Consider the following 26,166-nt stretch of genomic DNA (forward strand, 5'->3'; position numbering starts at 1 on the left):
ATTGGCTTGTAATATTTTAAAAAGTCAAGGATATAAAAATCAAAGGAAGACAAGGAACTATTTCAAACTGAGATATGACAACTAAGTGCAATGTGTAATTCTGAATGGCCTTTTGCTATAAAGGAAGGTATTAGATAAAATGGAAAACCTTGAATTAGGGTCTATTAGTCGATACAAGCGTATTAAGGTTCAGTTTCCTGATTTAAATGGCTGTATTGTGGTTATGTGGGAGAAGTTCCGTGTTTATAGATAATCTATACCTAAGTATTTCAAGTGATGGGTCATCAGACTGACACTAACTCTTGAATGCTTAGGGAGAAAAGTTTTTTCTTTCTTTTTTTTCTTTTTGAGATGGAGCCTCACTCTGTCACCCTGGCTGGAGTGCAGTGGCATGATCTCAGCCTACTACAACCTCTGCCTCCCAGGTTCAAGCGATTCTCCTGCCTCAGCCTCCTGAGTAGCTGAGATTACAGACATATGCCACCATGGCTGGCTAATTTTTGTATTTTTAGTAGAGACGGGGTTTTACCATTTTGGTCAGGCTGGTCTCAAACTCCTGACCTTGTGATCTGCCTGCCTCAGTCTCCTAAAATGCTGGGATTACAGGCGTGAGCCACTGCACCTGGCCAAGAAAAGTTCTTTATATTGTTCTTGAACATTTTCTGTAAGTTTTTTTTTTTTTTTTTTTTTTTTTGAGATGGAGTCTCGTTCTGTCCCCCAGGCTGGAGTGCAGTGATGCGATCTCGGCTCAATGCAAGCTCCACCTCCCAGGTTCACGCCATTCTCCTGCCTCAGCCTCGCGAGTAGCTGGGACTACAGGCGCTTGCCACCACGCCCGGCTAATTTTTTGTGTTTTTAGTAGAGATGGGGTTTCACCGTGCTTGCCAGGATGGTCTCTATCTCCTGACCTCGTAATCTGCCCACCTCAGCCTCCGAAAGTGCTGGGATTACAGGCGTGAGCCACCGTGCCAGGCCCCTTTTCGGTAAGTTTTTGCTGGTTTGAAATTCGGAGTAATTATTTGGAAATAAGCAAAACAATTTAGTCTATTTTAGGAATACGTATATACTAGGTAAAGCTATAAATAAAAGCAGCAAATTATCAACACAAATTTAGGACAGTGGTTATTTACCTTTTCCACAGAAGAAGAGACATGATCACAGAAAGACACATAAGGTATGCTGATAAGAATCTATGTTTTGAGGTAGGTGGTACGTATGTATTTTATTCTTATTCTTTTAACTCTCTCCCTATATTTGTTATTTATCTGTAACACATTTCCTGAAAAAAAAATTTTTTTTTTAAAAGGAAAAATTACATATGCTATATGTGGCATGTTTCTATTTTTAATTAAAACAAAACAAACTTTTTTTTTTTTTCCTTTTGAGACAGGGTCTTGCTCTGTCACCCAGGCTGGGGTACAGTGGTGAGATCATGGCTCATTACAGCCTCAACCTCCTGGGCTCAGGTGATTCTCCCACCTCAGCCTCCTGAATAGCCCCCAGCCTCACAAATTGCTGGGACTACAAGAATGAGCCATGACACCCAGCCAAAAAAAAGCTTTTAAGAAGGCTGGGCACAGTGGCTCACGCTTGTAATCCCAGCACTTTGGGAGGCCGAGGTGGGTGGATCACCTGAGGTCAGCAGTTTGAGACCAGCCTGGGCAACATGGCAAAACCCCATCTCTACTAAAAATACAAAAATTAGCCAGGCATGGTGGCACGTGCCTATAATCCCAGCTACTCAGGAGGCTGAGGCAGGAGAATCGCTTGAACCCGGGGGATGAAGGTTGCAGTGAGCTGAGATCGTGCCACTGCACTCCAGCCTGAGTGGCAGAAGACCCCATCTCAAAAAAAAAAAAGGTTTCAGGAAGAGATAAAAGACTGGAAAAATGCATCAAACTGATAATATTATCTCTGAGTGGTGGAATTCATATTAACTTCAATTTCTTTTAATGTTTTTCTGTATTTTCATTCTTTCACTATAATTGACAGAAGGATATGCATATAATGCTAATGACTAATTTAAAACGTTAAAAATAATTCTTTCATAATTATGCATCTAGTTAAACAGAAAAATGAATCAAATGATGAGAATGAAAATCCTAAAACAGACTGAAAATACTTCATTATTATTACTATTATTATTATTTTTTTTGAGATGGAGTCTTGCTCAGTCGCCCAGGCTGGAGTGCAGTGGCGCGATCTCGGCTCACTGCAAGCTCCGCCTCCCGGGTTCACGCCATTCTCCTGCCTCAGCCTCCAGAGTAGCTGGGACTACAGGCGCCCGCCACCACGCCCGGCTAATTTTTTTTGTATTTTTAGTAGAGACGGGGTTTCATCGTGTTAGCCAGGCTGGTCTCGATCTCCTGACCTCGTGATCCACCCGCCTCGGCCTCCCAAAGTGCAGGGATTACAGGTGTGAGCCACCGTGCCCGGCCAACTTCATTACTGTTATTGTTATTATTATTATTATTTTTTGAGACAGGGTCTCAATGTCACCCAGGCTTGCAGTGTAATGGTGCAATTTGGCTCACTGCAGTCTCTACCTTCTGGGCTCAAGCAATTCTCCTCCCAAGTAGCTGGGACTACGGATGTGCACCACCATGTTCAGCTAATTTAAAAAATTTTTTTTGTAGAGATGAGGTCTCACTATATGGCCCAGGCTGATCTTGAACTCCTGAGCTCAAGTGATCCTCCTGCCTTGGCCCCTCAAAGTGCTGGGATTACAGGCATGGGCCATTGCACCTGGCCTACCTCATTCAATGTTTAAAAATACCCATTATCAGCTGGGCATGGTGGCTCACGCCACTCTACTCCAGCCTGGGTGACAGACTGAGACCTTGCCTCAAAAAAAAAAAATGGTCTAGACATAATTACGTTTAGAGAACTATTTATTAAAATGCTTGGCCAGGCTGGGCGAGGTGGCTCACTCCTGAAATCCTAGCACTTTGGGAGGCCAAAGCGGGCAGATCACTTGAGGTCAGAAGTTTGAGACCACCCTGGCCAAACTCCTGGTGAAACCCCGTCTCTACTAAAAATACAAAAATTAGCCGGGCTTGGTGGTGCAAACCTGTAATCCCAGCTACATTGGACGCTGAGGCAGGAGAATTGCTTGACGCTGGGAGGCAGAGGTTGCAGTGAGCTGAGATCGCGCCACTACACTCCAGCCTGGGCAACAGGGTGAGACTCCGATTCAAAAAATAAATATATAAATAAAATGCTTGGCAGGATGTGATGGCTCATGCCTGTAATCCCAGCACTTTGGCAGGCTAAGGCAGGAAGATGAATTCAGTCCAGGAGTTTGAGACCAGTCTGGGCAACACAGTGAGACCCCCTTTCTACAAAACAATTTTTAAAATTAGCTGGCAATAAATAAAAATTAAAAAAAAAAAGTTAGCTGGGCATAGTGGCATGTGGCTGTAGTTCTACAACTCAGGAGGCTGAGGTAGGAGGATTGCTTGAATCCAGGACTTCAAGACTGCAGTGAGCTATGACTGTGCCATTGCACTCTGGCCTGGGCAACAAAGAAAGATTTTATCTCTAAAAAATAAACTGTTGACTGAACTGAAAAGAAAAAATGAAATTTAAACTTGGTAAAAAAAAATCAAATACTGAAATTGAAGACTCACCTATGAGAAATGTTAAATTTCTGGACAATCCTTTTTCCATTCGCCAACCAGATCTGTATATTAGTAACGGGTTCCAAGTTGTTCAGTGGAACAGCAGACAAATTATTTTTATTTTCAACTTCAATATTCTTTGTTTTAGAAACAATTTTTGGTGTGGCACTAAGGCAATCCAGACAACAAAGTTAGATGTTTTTTCCATTCAATAAAACTTTATCATTAAATAATTACTATAAAAATATTATAGCAAGTATAACTTTAAGGAAGATTTTTGTAAGTCATATCTGTTTCTTCAGTAATAACAGAAAGATATATTATTTATGTCCACAATATATGATGGTTCTAAGAATCTGATGAAATTATACATATCCAAGTAATTTGTAAGCTACATATATTATTACTGGTATTATTTGAGTAGTGCTTTACAGAATGGATAATTTTAAAGAAGGTTCATAGATCTATGGACTTTACCTTTACCTACTGCCCAGGTTAAATTTCTAAAAGAAATTATAAGTTCTTTATTGAGCTTAGTCCTTAGGTTATAATGAAAAAGAAACTAAATAAAGTACTTCCTCATCATTCTGAAGGATGCGTCCAGATATATTTGTATGTGTGGATGAATATGTATGCACCTTACCAATCTTGATAATTTAAAATATGAGAATTTATAAAAATCAAAGAGCTCTCATATCTATCTAATCTCTCTGCATATTCTGTTAGAAAGGATGGAAACTGTAAAACTTGAAAATAATTTAAGGCTTTGATACTGACAATGATTTTCATTTTTATTACCTCAAAATTCATACATAGATCATAGAACAAAATGTTGCAGGCAGTGGTAACCATAAAAGAGAACAATAGGCTGGGTGCGGTGGCTCACACCTATAATCCCAGCACTTTGCGAGGCCGAGGTGGGTGGATCACCTGAGGTCAGGAGTTCAAGACCAGCCTGGCCAACATGGCGAAACCCTGTCTCTACTAAAAATACAAAAATTGGCTGGGCATGGTGGTGTATGCCTGTAATCCCAGCTACTAGAGGGGCTGAGGCAGGAGGATTGCTTGAACTAGGGAGGTGGAAGTTGCAGTGAGCCAAGATCATGCCACTGCACTCCAGCCTGGGCAACAGAGCGAGGCTCTGTCTCAAAAAAAAGAGAACAATAATATTCAAAAGCTAGTACATGTACTCTATAGTGGTGAGTGCAAGGGACACAAAAGGACTTAACTATTGAATTCCGTCCTTAATAAGCCAAGCCCTTTTGATTTGAAAAAAAGAAAAACAAAAAAGCCTGCATGATTTTTTACTGTATTGCCGGCATTTTTTTCTTTTTTGAGACAGAGTTTCACTCTTGTTACCCAAACTGGAGAACAATGGCGTGATCTTGACTCACCGCAACCTCTGCCTCCCAGGTTCAAGCAATTCTCCTGCCTCAGCCTCCCGAGGAGCTGGGATTACAGACACATGCCACCACGCCTGGCTAATTTTTTGTATTTTTAGTAGAGACAGGGTTTCTCCATATTGGTCAGGCTGGTCTCGAACTCCCGATCTCAGGTGATCCGCCCACCTTGGCCTCCCAAAGTGCTGGGATTACAGGCATGAGCCACTATGCCTGGCCAGGCATTGTTAATATACACTTAGGTAACTATGACTTAGGTGTCCTCATAAAAATTAACATTAAAAAAAATCTGATTTCCAATGGGAGAAATGATAAGCTCCATTCATGTGGTCTACACAGGTAAAATAATGATAGACAGAATATTAGTTAAGCCTTGATCTATGGAAAACAAGACAATAGGCATACTTACCTTCCTAGTCTGTGACCCTGTCCTGAAAAGGGCTGGAACACAGGCTTCGTAGACAAACATATTTCATTTTTCTTGTCTTCAACTTTAACGTCCACCTCTTCTTTATCAAAAATTCCCTGTAATTCTGAAGGTAATTCCCTTGGAAAACAAAGAAATAAAATGATAAAGCTCCCGATGTATTTTATTTCTCTGAAAAACATTCTGTACATACAAAAAATGAATACGTAGAAATATACAGAAATAATATATATAATATTCTATACAATGAAATAACTAAATGTATTCAAAACAATGTAGTTAAATAATATGAACAATACCAAAAACCCACAAGAATATAATTTTTAAGACCATAAGCTCATGAACAGCATGAGTTTTAATTATTATTATTTTTTATTGTGAAAGCATATATTTTTAAAATTTTCTGTAGAGACAGGGTCTTGTCCAGGCTGGTCTTGAACTCCTGGGCTCAAGCAATCTTCCTCCCTCAGCCTCCCAAAGTGCTGGGATTATAGGCGTGAACCACTTCCCCCAACCAGCATGAGTTTTATAGCAGTACCTAGAATAGTACTAAAGTCATGAAATACTTGATGACTATATACTACACCAGGCTTGTCCAATCTGTGGCCTAGGACGGCTTTGAATGCAGCCCAACAAAAATTTGTAAACTAACTTTTTTTTTTTTTTTTTTTTTTGAGACGGAGTCTTGCTCTGTCGCCCAGGCTGGAGTGCAGTGGCACAATCTCGGCCCACTGCAAGCTCCGCCTCCTGGGTTCACGCCACTCTCCTGCCTCAGCCTCCGGAGTAGCTGGGACTACAGGCACCTGCCACCACGCCCGACTAATTTTTTTTTTGTATTTTTAGTAGAGACGGGGTTTCATCGTGTTAACCAGGATGGTCTCGATCTCCTGACCTTGTGATCCGCCCGCCTCAGCCTCCCAAAGTGCTGGGATTACAGGTGTGAGCCACCGCACCTAGAAAACTTTCTTAAAACATTATGAGATTTATGAGACTTTTTTGCAATTTTTTTTAAGCTTATCAGCTATCATCAGTATTAGTGTATTTTAGTATTTTATGTGTGCCCCAAGACCATTCTTCTTCTTCCAATGTGGCCCAGGGAAGCCAAAAGACTGGATATCTCTGTTAACTAAATAATTTGAGTTTCTTGTTTTTGGGACAGGGTCTCATTCTGTTGCCCAGGCTGGAGTGCAGTGGTGCAATCATGGCTCCCTGCAGCCTTGACCTCCTGGGCTGAAGCGATCCTCCTGCCTCAGACTCCTGAGTAGCTGGGACTATAGGCCACCATGCCTGGCTAATTTTTGTATTTTTTGTAAAGATGGGGTTTCACCATGTTGCCCAGGCTGGTCCTGAACTCCTAGGCTCAAGTGATCTGCCCACCTCAGCCTCCCAAAGTGTTGGGATTACAGGTGTGAGCCACCACGCCCGGCCAAAGGACAAATTTTAACAAATTCTAATAAAGTAGTTGATTTATTCTGATAACAGAAATAATACAAATTCATTTAATATATACTTATGATTTCTGCACTTTTCTATTTTTTTTTTTTTTAGATAGGAGCTCACTCTGTTGCCCAGGCTGGAGTCCAGTGGCACCAACATGGCTCACTGCAGCTGCGACCTCTTGGGCTCAAGCAATTCTCCCATCTTAGCTTCTCAAGTAGCCAGGACTATAGGCGTGTGCCACCACGGGTGATTTTTTTTATGTTTTTTTTTTTTTTTTTTTTTTTTTTGTAGAGACGGGTTCTTGCTATGTTGCCAGGGCTGGTTTAATTCCTGGGCTCAAATGATCCTCCTGCCTTGGCCTCCGAAAGTGCTGAGATTACAGGCATTAACCACTGCACCTGGCATACCTGGCCTGTACTTTTGTGTATATAAGCCATACTTCAATAAGAAAGTTTAAAAAATATTTTAGTGAATAAATACCACTGTATACATATAGCAATTCTAGGTAACTGTTTTATTTTTTCTGTTTGAGTTAAAAGGCACTCAAAGAATGAGAGAAAATATTCGCAAATCATGTATCTGATAAGGAATTTGTATTCAGAAGAAATGAAGAATTCTTACAACTTAAAAAAAAAGGCAAATAACCCATCTGAAAATATAAACAGGCTGAGCACGGTGGCTCATGCCTGTAATCCTAGCACTGTGAAAGGCCGAGGCGGGTGGATCACGTGAGATCAGGAGTTCAAGACCAGCCTGGCGAGTGTGGTAAAACCCTGTCTCTACTAAAAAAAAAAAATTAGCCGGGTGTGGTGGTACATGCCTGTAATTCCAGCTACTTGGGAGGCTGAGGCAGGAGAATCACTTGAACATGGGAAGCGAAGGTTACAGTGAGCCGAGATCATGCCACTATACTCCAGCCTCGCCAACAGAGCGAGACTCTGTCTAAAAAACAAAAAAAAGAAAGAAAAACAAAACAAACAAAAACAAACAAACAAATAAAAAAACTGGACAGAGGATTTGAACAGGCATTTTTCCAAAGAAGATGTACAAATGGCCAATAAGCACATGAAAAGACACTCAACATCACTGGTCATTAGAGAAATGTAAATCAAAACCAGAATGACCCCTTCACAACCACTAAAATGGCTATAATTTAAAAAAACAGAAGCTAACATGTGTTAGGATGTGGAAAAACTGGAAGCCTCATACATGGCTGGTAGGAATGTTAAATGGTACTGTCACTTTGGAATACATTTGGGCAGTTCTTCATACAGTTAATATAAGAGTTAACAACTCCACTCCTAGATTTATACCTGAGAGAAATGAAAACATATGACCACACAAAAACTTGTATATAAATGTTCATAGTAGCATTATTCATAATAGCCCAAAATGTGAAAATGAGTAGAACAGGTAAATACATAGTGACAGAAATCCATAGAGATGGACAGAAAGTGGATTCGTGGTTATGTTAGGGCTGCAGGGGAAAATGGAGAGTGACTTCTAGTATCTGATTTTTTTTTCTTTCAGCAATATATTCAGCTTTTGGGAGTGATAATGATATTCTGAAATTAGATTGTGTTGATGATTGTAAAACTCTGTAGACATATTAAAAATACTTAACTATATACTTCAAAGGGATGAAGTTTATGGTAGGTTAATTATATCTAAACAAAGCTGGGTTTTTTTTTTAACATAAAAACAAAATAGTCAAAAATATTTTTCATAGTGGTAAAATTTAAAATACTTGGCTGGGCGTGGTGGCTCACGCTGGTAATCCCTGCAATTTGGCAGATCGAGGCAGGAGGATTGCTTGAGATCAGGAGTTTGAGACCAGCCTGGGTAACACAGCTAGACCTCATCTTTACTAAAAATTAAAAAAAATTAGCTGGGCATGGTGACATACACCTATAGTTCCAGCTATTTGGGAGGCGGAGGTAGGAGGACCACTTGAGATGGGGAGTTTGAAGCTGCAATGAGCTATGATCATGCCACTGCACTCCAGCCTCAAAAAACATAAAAACAAAAAACTCTATGTTGCCAAGAACAATTAAGTATATATAAAAATTATGGGGCACTGTTGTGATAAAATAATACTCAGATATATTCAAATATTTTATAATGATGAATTTAAAATTGTTTTAAAAATAAATGTACAAGTAGTATATATGCATCTATGGACAGAAAATGATAGAATGAAATTCAACAAAAATGTTAACAGCAGTTACTTCAGAGTGGTTAAATTATAAGTGATTTTTAAGTTCTTTTTTTTTTTTGAGACAGAGTCTCGCTCTGTCGCCCAGGCTGGAGTGCAGTGGCATGATCTCGGCTCACTGCAACCTCTGCCTCCTGTGTTCAAGCAATTCTCCCTGCCTCAGCCTCCTAAGCATCTGGGATTACAGGTGCCCGCTACCATGCCCGGCTAATTTTTGTATTTTTTAGTAGAGATGGGGTTTTCCCATGTTGGCCAGGATGGTCTTAAACTCCTGACCTCAGGTGATCCACCCACCTTGGCTACCCAAAGTGCTGGGATTACAGGCATGAGCCACCATGCCTGGCTGATTTTTGAGTTCTTAATACTTAAAAAAATTTTCTAGACCAAGCATGTATAATACTTAGATTCATAAATATATAGTAAACATTGCAATTTTTTTTTTTGAGATGGAATCTGGCTCTGTTGCCCAGGTTGGGGTGCAGTGCTGTGATCTTGGCTCACCACAGCCTCTGCCTCCTGGGTTCAAGCAATTCTCCTGCCTCAGCCTCCCGAGTAGCTGGGACTAACAGGCACGTGCCACCATGCACGGCTAATTTTTGTATTTTTAGTAGAGACGGGGTTTCACTATGTTGGCCAGGCTGGTCTTGAACTCCTGACCTCGTGATCCACCTGCCTCAGCCTCCCAAAGTGCTGGGATTACAGGCGTGAGCCCCCGTGCCCAGCTACAATTTTTTTTCTTTTTTTAAAGAAAAAAAAATTTTTTTTTTTTTTTTTTGAGACGGAGTCTTGCTCTGTTGCCCAGGCTGGAGTGCAGTGGCGTGATCTTGGCTCACTGCAAGCTCCGCCTCCCAGGTTCAAGCCATTCTCCTGCCTCAGCCTCCCGAGTAGCTGGGACTACAGGTGCCCGCCACCATACCTGGCTAATTTTTTTGTATTTTTAGTAGAGACGGGGTTTCACCGGGTTAGCTAGGATGGTCTTGATCTCCTGACCTCGTGATCCGCACGCCTCGGCCTCCCAAAGTGCTGGGATTACAGGCATGAGCCACCGTGCCCGGCAGATTCTTTTAAAATTTTTATTCATGAATCGGGCAGCCTCCCAAGCCAGAGTAGGGTCAGAGAGACTTCTACCATGACCATTTTAAAGACTTTAAAGATATTTAAACATTTAAACATAAATATTAAATAATAAAGAAAATGAGGTATTAGAAAATACTTAGTAAAGTAAATTAAGTAAGATTTGCGTTGATCAGAATTCAAGTTCCTAAACTTTCTTCAAAATTATATATGTTGGCCACATGTGGTGCCTCACGCCTGTAATCTCAGCAATTTGGGAGGCAGAGGCGGGCAGATCACTTGAGGTCAGGAGTTCTAGACTAGCCTGGCCAACATGGTGAAACTGTTATTAAAAAATACAAAAATTAGATGGGCATGGTGGCGTGCATCCGTAATCTCAGCTACTCAGGAGGGTGAGGCACAAGAATCACTTGACCCCAGTAGGCAGAGGCTGCAGTGTGCTGAGATCATGTCACCGTATTCCAGCCTGATCAAAAGAGCGAGACTCCATCTCAGAAAAAAAAAAAATTGTAGTTGTGGATCTCTTAAGAAAATTCATCTTATAAAAATGTGAATGTACAAAAGAAAAAGTGTATCTGTGAATGTGTAGGGAGTGTGTGAACATTAAAATGGATTCTTTCACCAAAAAAATGCCTAAAATACCTTCCGATTACAAAGATTACTCACTCCACCTCGTTTTTTTTTTTTTTTGTTTTGCTTTGGTTTTGAGATGGAGTTTTGCTCTTGTTGTCCAGGCTGGAGTGCAATGGTGCAATCTTGGCCCACCGCAACCTCTGCCTCTTGGGTTCAAGCGATTCTCCTCCTCAGACTCCCAAGTAGCTGGGATTACAGGCATGTGCCACCACACTTGGCTAATTTTGTATTTTTAGTAGAGACGGGTTTCTCCATGTTGGTCAGGCTGGTCTCGAACTCCCAACCTCAGGTGATCTGCCCGCGTCAGCCTCCCAAAGTGCTGGGATCACAGGCATGAGCCACCACACATGCCCCCACCCCGCTGACCCCCCCTTTTTTTTTTTTTTTTTTGGAGACAGGGCCTCGTGCTGTTGCCCAGGCTGGAGTGCAGTGGTGCAAGCATGGCTCACTGTAGCCTCAGTCTCCCAAGTGCAAGCAATCCTGAGTAGCTGGGCTGGCTGGTAATTTTTTTTTTAAGTAGAGATGAGGTCTGGCTATGTTCCCTGGCTGGCCTTGAACTCCTGAGCTCAGGCAATCCTCTCGCCACAGCCTGCCAAAGTTTTGGGATTACAGGCTTGAGCTACCACACCTGGCTACTCACCCCTTTTTGATGGAGTTCAAAAACTGCTGACTGGCACCATCGGAATAACTTCTGAAATCGTCATTGACGGTGAATCCGTTTTTCCATAATTTTATATTTACATCTACCTGCAAAACAGTAGGAAACAAAATGCATCATGTTAATAAAATGTAGTAGGACTGAAAGTCCTTTGAAAATTTCTTCTATCACTATTCATGCTGGGTGGGGTGGCTCACTCCTGTAATCCCAGCACTTCAGGAGGCCAAGACAGGAGGACTGCTTGAGCCTAGGAGCTGAAGACCAGCCCTAGCAACATAGCGAGACCCAGTTTCTACAAAAAATTAAAATCATTGATATGGTTTGGCTGTGTCCCCACCAAAATCTCAAGTTGAATTGTATCTCCCAGAATTCCCGTGTGTTGTGGGAGGGACCAAGGGGGAAGTAATTGAATCATGGGGGCCCGTGTTTCCCATGCAATTCTTGTGATAGTGAATAAGTCTCATGAGATCTGGTGGGTTTATCAGGAGTTTCCACTTTTGCTTCTTGCTCATTTTCTACTGCTGGTGCCATGATTATGAGACCTCCCCAGCCATGTGGAACTGTAAGTCAAATTAAACTTCCTTTCTTCCCAATCTCGGGTATGTCTTTATCAGCAGCATAAAAATGGACTAATACAATTGGCTTCATAAACATTAAAATATAAGGGGGAGGCGATGTTGGGCGATGCATAGAATTGAGTAATCAGGAGAGAGGAGAATACTCAGGATCATAGATTCCAGAGCAAGAGCAGTAGAGCTCCCCTAGTGGACAACCAATCCACTGAAGGAAGGAGGGTTTCGCCACAATCTTCCCTTAGAAAAATTTTAACTGGTGGGCCAGGCACGGTAGCTCCCGCTTATGCTGTACAGTATTTACACTTTTACAGATATAAATAACAATTGATTTAAGCCCCAACTGTGACACAACTATGTTAGAAGAATGGGAAGAGGTGATTTGGGGAGAGGGGGAAGGTAGAAAAAGAGCTAAATCCTTATTATCTATAATACAAAGTGAATACATAATTCAAAAATCTGAAAAATCAAGAACTATCACTATTAGCATATTATCAGAAACAGAAAGCTCATGTCAGTAGAAATATCTAAGAGTTGTAAGTTGTTGCCTCTGGAAAGTAGATGCGGCCAGATGCGGTGGCTCACGCCTGTAATCCCAGCACTTTGGGAGGCCAAGACAGGTGGATCATGTGAGGTCAGGAGTTCAAGACCAGCCTGACCAACATGGAGAAACCCCGTCTCTACTAAAAATACAAATTAGCTAGGCATGGTGGTGCATGCCTGTAATCCCAGGCTGAGGTAGGAGAATTGCTTGAACCCAGGAGGCGGAAGCTGTGGGGAGACGAGATCGCACCACTGCACTCCAGCCTGGGCAACAGGAGTGAAACGCCATCTTAAAAAAACAAAAAAAGAAAAAAGAAAGTAGATGCTAGGGTCAAGGAGTAATAAGGCTGCTATTTTTCAACATAAGCCTTTCACAACTAATAGATTAAGTTTTAATTTAAAAAACAAATCAGAGTGAAAGGATTTTTCACAAATACTTTTTAAAATGTCTCATGTCAAAAAATCAGCTGGGGTCTCATAATTGGTACCGCTCTCAGTCTGCTTTGACATGTTATTTTGATTGAAATGTTTTTTTTTAAAACCAAACCTCATACAGTTATGCAGTTAGAAAAAGAAGTATTTTAATAGCCTTCCCAGGATAATCTTCTTTGACACTTCTTCAAAATTTAATAAGTAGTAGTAGTAGCTCAAAAGTTAGTTGAGAATCTGAATGTGGAATCTGAAACTTACCAACCATCTTTTCATATACTTGTTACGTTAAAGTCTTTTAGTATATGTGATTCTTTGGCTCTTTTACTCATGCATCACTGTATAACATCATATATTGCTCATTTGGAAAATACTGGTTTTCTTGATTATGCAGATCTTCCAACTGCTGACACATTTAATTATATAAAAAAATTTATATTTATCAAAATGACACTAATCTCATTAGGAAATTCCTTAAGTTTTGAGAAGTTGTCAAGGTATGGTTGCTTTCTTTTTCTTTTCTTTTCTTTTTTTTTTTTGAGACAGTCTTGCTGTGTTACCCAGGCTAGAGTGCAGTGGCACGATCTTGGTTCACTGCAACCTCCGCCTCCCTGGTTCAAGCGATTCTCATGCCTTAACCTCCTGAGTAGCTGAGATTACAGGCGTGCATCACCAAGCTCAGCTAATTTTTGTATTTTTTAGTAGAGAAAGAGTTTCACCACGTTAGCCAGGCTGGTCTTGAACTCCTGGCCTCAAGTGATTCACCCACCTCGGCCTCCCAAAGCGATGGGATTACAGGTGTAAGCCACCAAGCCCAGCCTATAGTGGCAATTTTCTAAAAGTCTTATTTTCACTTAAAAAGTTGGTTAAGGCCAGGCGCAGTGGCTCGGTCTGTAATTCCAGCACTTTGGGAGGCCGAGGCGGGAGGATCATGAGGTCAAGAGATCGAGACCATCCTGGCTAACATGGTGAAACCCTGTCTCTACTAAAAATACAAAAAAATTAGCCAGGCGTGGTGGCGGGTGCCTGTAGTCCCAGCTACTCAGGAGGCTGAGGCAGGAGAATGGTGTGAACCCAGGAGGTGGAGCTTGCAGTGAGCCGATATCACACCACTGCTCTCCAGCCTGGGCGACACAGCGAGAGTCTGTCTCAAAAAAAAAAAAAAAAAAAAAAAATCTGTTAAATAAAAATTTATGATTTTTTGGCCGGGCACGGTGGCTCAAGTCTGTAATCCCAGCACTTTGGGAGGCTGAGTGGGGCGGATCACGAGGTCAGGAGATCAAGACCATCCTGACTAACATGGTGAAACCCCATATCCACTAAAAATAAAAAAAAAAATTAGCCAGGCGTGGTGATGGTCGCCTGCAGTCCCAACTACTCGGGAGGCTGAGGCAGGAGAATGGCATGAACCTGGGAGGCGGAACTTGCAGTGAGCCGAGATCGCACCACTGCGCTCCAGCCTGGGCGACAGAGCGAGACTCTGTCTCAAAAAAAAAAAAAAAAAATTTATCATTTTCAACAGCTACTATAAGTTGTTTTCCTTGAAGTGCCAGGCTCACTTCATTCATTATTAGAAAATATCTACCAGGCAGGGCCAGGCACGGTGGCTCACGCCTGTAATCCCAGTACTTTGGGAGGCTGAGGCAGGTGGATCACCAGGTCAGGAGTTTGAGACCAGCCTGTCCAACATGGTGAAACCCCGTCTCTACTAAAATACAAAAATTAGCTAGGCGTGGTGGTGCATGCCTGTAATCCCAGCTACTGGGGAGGCTGAGGCAGGAGAATGGCTTGAATCCAGGAGGCAGAGGCTGCAGTGAGCTGATTGTGAAACTGCACTCCAGCCTGGGTGACAGAGCAAGACTCCATCTCAAAAAAAAAAAAAAAAAAAAGGCTGGACACGGCGGCTCACACCTGTAATTCAAGCACTCTTTGGGAGGCTGAGGCGGGCAGATCACGAGGTCAGAAGATTGAAAGCATCCTGGCTAACACTGTGAAACCCTGTCTCTACTAAAAATACAAAAAATTAGCCAGGTGTGGTGGCGGACACTTGTAGTCCGAGCTACTTGGGAGGCTGAGGCAGGAGAATGGCGTGAACCTGGGAGGTGGAGCTTGCAGTGAGCAGAGATCGCACCACTGCACTCCAGCCTGGGCGACAGAGCAAGACTCTGTCTCAGAGAAAAAAAAAAAAGAAAAAAAGAAAATATCTACCAGGCCAGGTGCGGTGGCTCACGCCTGTAATCCCAGAACTTTGGGAGGCTGAGGTGGGCAGATCACAAGGTCAGGAGTTTGAGACCAGCCTGACCAACGTGGTGAAACCCCGTCTCTACTAAAAATACAAAAAATTAGCCAGGCATGGTGGTGCGCACCTGTAATCCCAGCTACTAGGGAGGCTGAGGCAGGAGAATGGCTTGAACCTGGGAGGCAGAGCTTGCAGTGGGCTGAGATTGCGCCATTGCACTCCAGCCTGGGCGACAGAGCGAGTTGGAATATCCATAGTCTGTAAGTAAACCATTCTTTCTTGCAGAAACAATATGCCATGAAAAAGCAGACAGTTTGTTGATCTCAAATAACTGCACCTTTCCTTGAGACACTTCTGTATATTGTAGAAATACTTTATGTATACTTCACATTTTGTCACACAGAATAATAAGATGTGTATTCAAGGTTTGAGATACAAAATTAATTAATTAATTCATTCATTTATTTTGAGACCGAGTCTAGCTCTGTCGCCCAGGCTGGAGTGCAGTGGCGCAATCTCAGCTTACTGCAACCTCCGCCTCCCAGGTTCACGCGATTCTCCTGCCTTGGCCTCCTGAGTAGCTGGGATTACAGGCGCGCACCACCATGCCTGGCTAATTTTTGTATTTTTAGTAGACACAGGGTTTTACCATGTTGATCAGGCTGATCTTGAACTCCTGACCTCGTGATCCACCCGCCTCAGCCTCCCAAAGTGCTGGGATTACAGGCATGAGCCACTGTGCCCAGCTGAGAAACAAAATTTATAAATTCTACTGCATCAAGGACATTCTTAATTAAAATTAGTTTTTTTTCCCCTTGGAAGTATACTCCAAGAATAAAGTACAGGTTGAATATCCCTTATCTGAAATGCTTGCGATCAGAGGGTTTTGAATTTCAGATTTTGAAATATTTGCTGGTTGAGCTTTTCAAATTCAAGACTCAAAATCTGAAATGCCCCCAATGAGCATCCCTTTTAGCATCATGTCAGCACTCAAAACATGTTGGACTTTGAAGCATTTTGGATTTTTGGATTCAGTGGATTTGGGATGTTCAACCAGTAACTGCTAGCACAGTTTGTTGCCACTGCCTTGATTCCTGCTAAGGTGTTGCAGTTTTACCCACCACTACTTTTGTAATATCAGTGCAAAGTGAACACAGTTATTTTTTTACCTTACCTTACCTTACCCTTACCTTACCTTACCTTATCAGTCAGGGTCTCACTCTGTCACCCAGGCTGGAGTGCAGTGGTGCGGTCATGGCTCACTGCACCCTCAAACTCCCGAGCTCAAGCAATCCTCCCAACTCAGCCTCCCAAGAAGCTGGGACTACAGGCACATGGCACCATGCCCAGTTAATTTTTTTATTCTTTTGTAGAGATGAGTCTTGCTTTATTGCCCAGACTGGTTTTTAACTCCTAGGCTCAAGTGATCCTCCTGCCTCAGCCTCCTAAAGTGCTGGGATTATAGGTGTGCCTAGCTTGTGAACATAGTGAAAAAGGGAAATAATATCTACTATGAAAACAGTTTTGGCCTCACACCTATAATCCCAGCACTTTGGGAAACCAAGGCAGAACTACTTGAGCCCAGGAATTTGAGACCAGCCTGGGCAACAAAGCAAGACCCTGTCTCTACAAAAGAATAAAAAAATTAGCTGGGCATGGTGGTGTGTGCTGAGGTCCGGGCTATCTGGGAAGGCTGAGGCAGGAGGACTGCTTGAACCCAGGAGGTTGAGGTTGCAGTGGGCTAAGATCGAGCCACTGCACTCCAGTCTGGGTGACAGAGAAAGACGTTGTCTCAAACAAACAAAACTATTTTGACCTTAGGGACCCTCTAACAGGTCCATATATTGAGAAACACTGGAAGAAAAAGAAAAGTAATAGACATTTATTTACCTGTTTCTTCTGTTCAGCAGGAGACACGCATTTGGAACTAACCTTCTGAGCTTCCTCAAAAAGGCTATCAACAAAATATTCACAATTTGATTGTTGATTATTATCAAGAGGTTGATTATCAGATCCTGTTTCACAAACCCTAAACGAGATAAAGAAAAACAGGCACTATTAACTATTAGGTCTCTAAAAATTTACTTATTTTTTTCTAGTTAAGGATATTGAACTTAGATGCTACATGCATGTCTGTAGTTCAGGCCCTCTTCTAAGTTAATATAACCTTGGGGAAGTCATTAACCCCTTTTTAGTCCAGAGCATGGTTTTCTCAACCTCAGCTCTATTAACATTTAGAAATGAATAATGCTTTGCTGTATGAGGTGTCCTGTGCATTGGAGATTGGGATCCCCAACCTCTAGGCCCATGGCCTGTCAGGAACCAGGTCATACAGCAGGTGGTGAGTGATAGGCGAACAAGCAAAGCTTCATCTGTATTTACTGTCGCTCCCATCGCTCACATTACCACCTGAGCTCTGCCTCCTGTCAGATCAGTGGTGGCATTAGATTCCCATAGGAGCATGAACCTGTGAACTGAGCATCCAAGGGATATAGGTTGCAGGCTCCTTATGAGACTCTAATGCCTCATGATCTGTCGCTGTTTCCCATCGCCCCCAAATGGGACCATCTAGTTGCAGGAAAACAAGCTTAGGATTCCCACTGATTCTACATTATGGTGAGTTGTATAATTATTTCATTATACATTACAATGTAATAATAATAGAAATAAAGTGCAAATAAATGTAATGTGCTTCAATCATCCCAAAACCATCTCCCCTTCTCCCCTGACAGGTCCGTGGAAAAACTGTCTTCCACAAAACCAGTCCCTGGTGCAAAAAAAGTTGGGGATCACTGTTGCAGAATGTTTAACCGTATCCTTGGCCTTTACCCATGAGATACAACAAGTAGGATGCACATCCCTGCCCCATCCCCAATCCTCAGTGTTATAACAACCAAAAACATCTCTTCACATTGCCAAATGCGTCTAGGGGCAAAAATCTCTCTAGGTTAAAAACCACTGGTCTGGAGTAAAAAATGTGTTGTTTTTGTTTTGTTTTTGAGGTTTTTTTGAGACAAGGTCCCTCTCTGTCGTGCAGGCTGGAGTGGAGTGGCGCGATTTCAGCTCTCTACAGTCTCAACCTCCAGGACTCAACCAATCTTCCCACTTCAGACCCCCAAGTAGCTGAGACTACAGGCTCACACCACCATGTCCAGCTAATTTTTTGTAGAGATAAAATTTCACCATGTTGCCCAGGCTGGTTTCAAACTCCTGGGCTCCAGTGATGTGCCTGTCTTGGCCACCCAAAGTGCTGGGATTACAGGTGTGAGCCATTGCTCCTGGCCAAAAATGTGTTATTTTTAAAGGGCTCAAAATGACTTTAAAAGGGATTACTATGCATTTTTTTGGTAACAGAAAACACTCTTGAACTAAAGGGGATAATGCACCAGGAACAATTGCATTTTTGTTCCTTTGCACACTTCAGAATATTTCCCACTGAAAACGTTATTTATAGTGATTTATTTATTTTTGAGACAGAGTCTCATTCTGTCACCCAGGATGGAGTGCAGTGGCATGATCACAGCTCACTGCTGCCTCAACCTCCTGGGCTCAAGTGATTCTCCCCCAAGTAGCTGGTTCTACAGGCACACATTGCGACAGCTGGCTGAATTTTAAAAATGTTTTGGAGAGGCCGGGAACAGTGGCTCATGCCTGTAATCCCAGCACTTTGAGAGGCCGAGGCGGGAGGATCATGAAGTCAAGAGATTGAGACCATTCTGGCCAACATAGTGAAACCCTGTCTCTACAAAAAACACAAAAATTAGCTGGGCATGGTGGTACGCTCCTGTACTCCCAGCTACTCAGGAGGCTGAGGCAGGAGAATCACTTGAACCTGGGAGGCGGAGGTTGCAGTGAGCCGAGATCGCACCACTGCACTCCAGCCTGGCAACAGAGCAAATACATAAATAAATGTTTTGGAGAAAAAGGGTCTCACTATGCTGTCCAGGCTTATCTCAAACTCCTGGGCTCAAGCAATCCTCCCGTGTCTGTTTCCCAAAGTACTGGGATTACAGGTGTGAGCCACTGCATCCAGCCTATAGTAGTTTAATACTTTACTAGTTTTTATTTTGTATTTTTATTTCTTTATATAAGAAATATCAGCTGGGTAAGGTAGTTCATGCCTGTAATCCCAGCACTTTGGGAGGCTGAGGCGGGCGGATCATGGGGTCAAGAGATCAAGACCATTCTGGACAACATGACGAAACCTCGTCTCTACTAAAAATATAAAAATTAGCTAGGTGTGGTGGTGCGTACCTGTAGTCCTAGCTACTCAGGAGGCTGAGGCAGAAGAATCGCTTGAACCTGGGAGGCGGAGGTTGCAGTGAGCCGAGATCATGCCACTGCACTCCAGCCTGGTGACAGAGCGAGACTCTGTCTCAAAAAAAAAAAAAAAGAAAGAAAAAAAAAAAGAAATATTATCTAAGATTCCGTTTGCTAGAAAAAGATGGTTTCTGGTTGTTCTCTTTTGAAATCATGCAGGAACATTTATAAAAGTACAGAAAGAAATACGATTTCTCAAATTCTATAATACTTTTATAAACTATTATAAATCATACTTTTATACCTCTTATACTGTGCCAGGAAATATAAGTTAGATACTGTTTTTTTTTTTTTTTTTCTGAGATGGAGTCTCACTCTGTCCCCCAGGCTGGACTGCAGTGGCGCAATCTCGGCTCACTGCAAGCTCCGCCTCCCGGGTTCACGCCATTCTCCTGCCTCAGCCTCCGGAGTAGCTGGGACTACAGGCACCTGCCACCACACCTGGCTAATTTTTTGTATTTTTAGTAGAGACAGGGTTTCACCATGTTAGCCAGGATTATCTCGATCTCCTGACCTTGTGATCCACCTGCCTCAGCCTCCCAAAGTGCTGGGATTATAGGCATGAGCCACCGCGCCCGGCAAAGTTAGATACTGTTAACTAACCATGCTGCTACTCTGTCTCCCAAGTCTGTGATCCTAACCACGACATCTTATAAAGCACTATTCTAAGTACCTTACATGTGCCAACTCATTCAAATCCTCACAATGACCTGAAAAAGTAGGTATTATTTTTATCCCCATTTAATAGATGAAGAAAAAGCTTAAGAAATTTGCCAGAGACCACAAAGCTACTAGGAGGCAGTGCTAGGAACTGAACTCAAGCTACCAATGTCTCTGCTCTTAATCACTATGCTCGACAGTCGTGGAAAACAGCCATCACTGAGCCTTGGCGTGGTGGTGCACATCTGTAGTCACTTGAGGAGCATGACTTGAGGCCAGGAGTTTGAGGCTGTAGTGTGCTCTGACTGAGCCCACTAGAATGCCGTGACTAACCACTGCATTTTAGCCTGGGCAACATAGTGAGACCTCATCTCTTAAAAAAAAAAAGGCCATCACTATATTGTTACTAAAATGCCGATACTCAGGGCAGTGCTTTAACTTAGGTATACATTTTTTTCTTTCCCTAGGTAGTCCTCTCGTATATACTCTTAAAACATTCCATATTATCACAAAGTATTATGCCTTTTCCAAAGCAATGACATGATACCTCTTACACAGAAATAGTTACACACTAAGATGGTTTCTTATAACACTAGTGATTTTCCCCTTCCTTTAATCAGCATAGTCACATAGCAGTATAGCACATTGTCTAAAAGTCTGGGTGTTGCTGTTTGTATTTAAGTGCCTTCATTTAGTCACACCGACAATGGGCAAGAAACTTAACTTCCATGTGATTTGCTTTGCTTATCTGTGAAATACAGATACCACCACTTATTTCACATGGTTGTTGTGAAGATTAAATGAAAATATATATAAAAGCCTAAACACGGTATATAGTAAGTATCAGTATACATACTGGCACACAGTACACTCTCAAATATTAGTAATATCATTATAACCATTTTATGCTTTCTGGTATTTAACTGTTTCTTCTGTTCAGATGGTAGTTAGTGCTCCATCAGTAATTACTAAATACAAAGCCAATAAAGCTGAGCATCCAGAGTAGCTGAAATTTTATTCCTTCATGTTATTTATTTAATGTGTAAATTCTATTAAACTTCATCATGTGAATTCACATTACTCAAATATTTATTGAGTATCTACTACATGCTGGGTGGCAGGGAGATATGAAGATAGTAAGAAACAGTCTATGTTTATAAGAGGTTCAGGGTAGAGTACAGTGAAGTGGAGTGGAGTGGAAATGTATAGTAAGAGTAGAGTAGAGTAGAGCGGAGATGTATAGTAGGAAATAGTTACAATAGAAAATACAGCCAGGCACAATGGCTCATGCCTGTAATCCCAGCACTTTGGGAGGCCAAGGTGGGAGAATTGCTTGAGCCCAGGACTGGAGACCAGCCTGGGCAACATGGCGAAATCCCATCTCTATAAAAAAATAAAAGAATACGCTGGGCATGGTGGTGCACACCTGTAGCCCCAGCTACTTGGGAGGCTGAGCCCAGGAGGCCAACGTTGCAGTGAACTGAGATCATGTCAATGTACTCCAGGCCTGGGCAACAGAGTAAGACCCTGTCTCAAAACAAAAACAAAAACAAAAACAAAAACATTGGGAAAAAAAAGGCCAGGCGCGGTGGCTCACGCTGTAATCCTAGCTCTTTGGGAGGCCAAGATGGGCGGATCACAAGGTCAGGAGATCGAGACCATGCTGGCTAACACGGTGAAACCCCGTCTCTACTAAAAATACAAAAATTAGCCAGGTGTGGTGGCGGGCGCCTGTAGTCCCAGCTACTCGGGAGGCTGAGGCAGGAGAATGGCGTGAACCTGGGAGGCAGAGCTTGCAGTGAGCTGAGATCGCACCACTGTACTCCAGCCTGGGCGACAGAGCGAGACTCTGTCTCAAAAAAAAAAAAAGAAAAAAAAAATAACTGGCCCGGCGCAGTGGCTCACGCCTGTAATCCCAGCACTTTGGGAGGCCAAGGTGGGCAGATCACGAGGTCAAGAGATAAAGACCATCTGGCCAACATGGTGAAACCCCGTCTCTACTAAAAATACAAAAATTAGCTGGGTGTGGTGGCGTGCGCCTGTAGTCCCAGCTACTTGGGAAGCTGAGGTAGGAGAAATGCTTGAACCTGGGAGGCGGAGGTTGCAGTGAGTCAAGATCGCGCCACTGCACTCCAGCCTGGCGACAAAGCGAGATTCTGTCTTAAAAAAAAAAAAGAAAATAACTACAATAAGAGATGTAAAGTACAGTTCAGAAAACTGGGGCACTCTAGCTCCATTGAACAGGTGGTAATGGGTTTGTTTCACTTTTGATGAGTGTAAAGGCACAGGAAAAAAGAGTAGCAAAGGCATTAAGAACTGCTTTATGCCCCTAAAATTGATAACTTAGATGAAATGAACCAATTTCTTATAAGGCACACTCTATCAAAACACACACAAGAAGGAACAGATAATATGAATAGGCTTATGCATACTAAGGGAATTAAATCAATAACATATAACCTTCCAAAACAGAAGCACCAGGTCTGGATGATGTCACTGATGAATTCTACCAAACATTTAAGAAAGAAATGATACCAATTCTCTATAATCTCTTCCAGAAAATAGAAGCAGAGGGAACACTTTTAACTCATTCTACGAGGATAACACTATGCTAATACTAAAACCAAAGACATTACAAGAAAGGAAAGCTACAGAAAATTTATCATGAACATATATGCAAAAATACTCAACAAAATATTAGCAAATAGAATACAACAATGTATATAAAAAAGTAAACACCACAACCATGTAGGATTTATCCTAGGTATGCGAGGCTGCAGTGGTTTAACACTGAAAATCAATTCATGTAATCTATTACATCACCAGCCTAAAGAAGAAAAATAATATAATCACATCAACATATGCAGAAAAAGCATTAGACAATATCTAACAACCATTCATAATAAAACTCCCACCAACTAGGAATAGAAAGGGAACTTCCTCAACTTGGTAAACAATGTCTGCAAAAGCCTACATCTAACATCATATTTAATCATGAGAAACTAGATGCTTTCCCACTAAGATCAGGAACAAGACAAGGATGTTGCGTCTCACCATTCCTCATCAGTGTTGTACTGGAAGTCCTAGCTAATTCAGTAAGATAAGGAAAGGAAATAAAATGTATACAGATTGGAAAGGAGGCCGGGTGCAGTGGCTCGTGCCTATAATCCCAGCACTTTAGGAGGCAGAGGTGGGAGGATCCCTTGAGCCCAGGAGTTTGAGACCAGCCTGGGCAACATAGGGAGAACCCATCTCTATAAAAAATAAGAAAAATCAGCCAGGTGTGGTGGCACATGCCCATAGTTTCAGCCTCTCCAATAGCTAATTTTTGTATTTTGTAGAGATGAGGGTTTACCATGTGCCCCAGGCTAGTCTTGAACTCCTGGGGTCAAGAAATCTGCCTGCCTTGGCCTCCCACAGTGCTAGGATTACAGACGTGAGCCACTGTGCTCAGCCAGTAAACATATCTTAAAATGTCAGGAGTTCCTATAATAATAAAAGTATAGAAGCTTCAGGTGAGGGACTTTCTAAAAATTTTTTTTAATTTTATCATGGTAAGAACACTTAAAATGAGACCTAACCTCTTAACATATTTTTAAGTGAACAATAAAGTGTGGTTAACTATAGGTACTATGTTGTTCAGCATATCTCTAGGACCTATTCATCTTGCTTAACTGAAACCTTATGCCCACTGATTAGCAACTCCTCATTTTCACTTTCCCCTGGCCCCTGGCAACCACCATTATATCCTCAAGGTTCATCTATGTTGTTGCATACTGCAGAATTTCCTTCTTTCTCAAGACTGAATAGACGAATGTGGTGGCTGACGCCTGTAATCCCAGTGCTTTGGGAGGTCGAGGAGGGCGGATCACTTGAGGTCAGGAGTTTGAGACCAGCCTGCCAACATGGTGAAACCCTGTCCCTACTAAAAATACAAAATTAGCCAGGTGTGATGGCACACGATTGTAATGCCAGCTACTCGGGAGGCTGAGGCAGGAGAATCACTTGAACCTGGGAGGCAGAGGTTGCAGTGAGCCGAGATTGTGCCATTGCACTCCAGCCTGGGCAAGAAGAGCGAAACTCTGTCTCAAAAAAAAAAAAGATTGGATAATATTCCATTTTGGGTATGTATTATATATTCTTTACCGATTCATCTCTTTTCGAGATTTTTTTTTTTTTTTTTTTTTGAGACAGGATCTGGCTCTGTCACCCAGAATGGAGAAGCGCAGTGACATGATCATGGCTCACTGCAGCCTAGAACTCCTAGGCTCAAACGATCCTCCTGTCTCAGCCTCCTCAGTAGCTGGGTCTACAGGTATGTGTCACCAGGCTGGCTAGTTTTTCAATTTTTCTTTTGTAGAGATGAGGTCTCACTATGTCAACCAGGCTGGTTTCAAACTCCTTCCCTCAAGGGATCCTCCTGCCTTGGCTTCCCAAAATGTTGGCATTACAGATGTGAGCCACTGCACCCAGCCTCTTCAAGATTCTGATTCCAATTCCTTTGGATAATATCCAGAGGTGGGATTGCTGGATCTATTCAGCAATCCATTCTGTGGCAATTCTATTTTTAATTTTTTGAGGAATCTCCATACTGTTTTCCATAGTAGCTCCACCATTTTGCATCCCCATCAACAGTGGTCAAGGGTTCTCTTTTCTCCATATCCTCACCAGGACTAGCTCTTTTGTTTTTTGATAACAGCCATCCTGACAGGTGTGAGGTGATTACTCTTTGATTTGCATTTCCCTGATGATTACTAGTGACACTGAACATATACCTGTTGTATGCCTTATTTGGAGAAATGTCTATTCAGACGTTTTCTTCCACTTTTCTTTTCTTTTTTTTTTTTTGAGACACTGTCTCACTCTTTCACTCAGGCTGGAGTGCAGTGGTGCAATCTTGCCTCAGCCTCCTTAGTAGCTGGGATTACAGGTGTGCACCACCACGCCGGGCTAATTTTTGTATTTTTAGTAGAGACAGGGTTTTCACCCTGTTGGTCAGGCTGGTCTCAAACTCCTGACCTCGTGATCCACCCGCCTCAGCCTCCCAAAGTGCTGGGATTATGGGTGTGGGCCACTGCGCCCAGCGTTTTCTTCCATCTTTCAATTGGGTTACTGATATGGTTTGGCTGTGTCCCCACTCAAATCTCATCTTGAATTCCCATGTGTTGCGGGAGGCACCCGGTGGGAGGTAATTGAATCATGGGAGCAAGTCTTTCCCATGCTGTTCTCGTGATAATGAATAAGTCTCATGAGATGTGATGGTTTTAAAAAGAGGAGTTCCCTTGCACAAACTCTCTCTTTGCCTGCTACCATCCATGTTAAGATGTAACTTGCTCTTCCTTGCCTTCTGCCATGATTGTTAGGCTTCCCCAGCCATGTGGTACTGTAAGTCCAATTAAACCTCTTCCTTGCTGGACGCGGTGGCTCACGCCTGTAATCCCAGCACTTTGGGATGCCAAGGTGGGTGGATCACCTGAGGTAGGGAGTTAGAGACCAGCCTGCCTGACCAACATGGAGAAACCCTGTCTCTACTAAAAAATACAAAACTAGCCAGGTGTGGTTGCGCATGCCTGTAATTCCAGCTACTAGGGAGGCTGAGGCAGGAGAATGGCTTGAACCCAGGAGGCTGAGGTTGCCATGAGCCAAGACTGCATCATTGTACTCCAGCCTGGGCAACAAGAGCGAAACTCCATCTCAAAAAACAAAAAAAGAATAAAAAAAGAAAAAAAGGAAAAAAAAAAAAACTCTTCCTCTTGTAAATTGCCCAGTCTCCGGTATGTCTTTATCAGCAGCATGAAAATGGACTAATACAGTTATTATTATTAGTTTTTTGCTACTGAGTTGTAGGAGTATCTGATATATATTTTGGTAACTAATCCCTTATCAAATATAGTTTCCAAATATTTTTTCCCATTCCATAGGCTGCCTTTTCATTC

At 42.4% G+C, this 26,166-nt stretch overlaps 1 protein-coding gene across 7 annotated transcripts in view; it reads right to left on the bottom strand.

The window, feature by feature from the left end:
* Positions 1 to 26,166, bottom strand: part of UBXN2A (UBX domain protein 2A) — a 76,408-nt gene that overhangs the window by 15,332 nt on the left and 34,910 nt on the right. For all 7 annotated transcript variants that reach the window (XM_054476532.2, XM_063648909.1, XM_063648908.1 and 4 more), the window contains exons 3-6: positions 17,141 to 17,279; positions 11,450 to 11,556; positions 5,430 to 5,567; positions 3,630 to 3,788 (exon numbers count right to left, since the gene is read on the bottom strand). In XM_054476532.2, the coding sequence (XP_054332507.1) occupies positions 3,630 to 3,788; positions 5,430 to 5,567; positions 11,450 to 11,556; positions 17,141 to 17,279 (543 nt within the window). The remainder of the gene's footprint in view (positions 1 to 3,629; positions 3,789 to 5,429; positions 5,568 to 11,449; positions 11,557 to 17,140; positions 17,280 to 26,166) is intronic.

Source organism: Pongo pygmaeus, chromosome 12 (assembly GCF_028885625.2).
Source record: "Pongo pygmaeus isolate AG05252 chromosome 12, NHGRI_mPonPyg2-v2.0_pri, whole genome shotgun sequence".
NCBI classification, from domain to species: domain Eukaryota; kingdom Metazoa; phylum Chordata; class Mammalia; order Primates; family Hominidae; genus Pongo; species Pongo pygmaeus.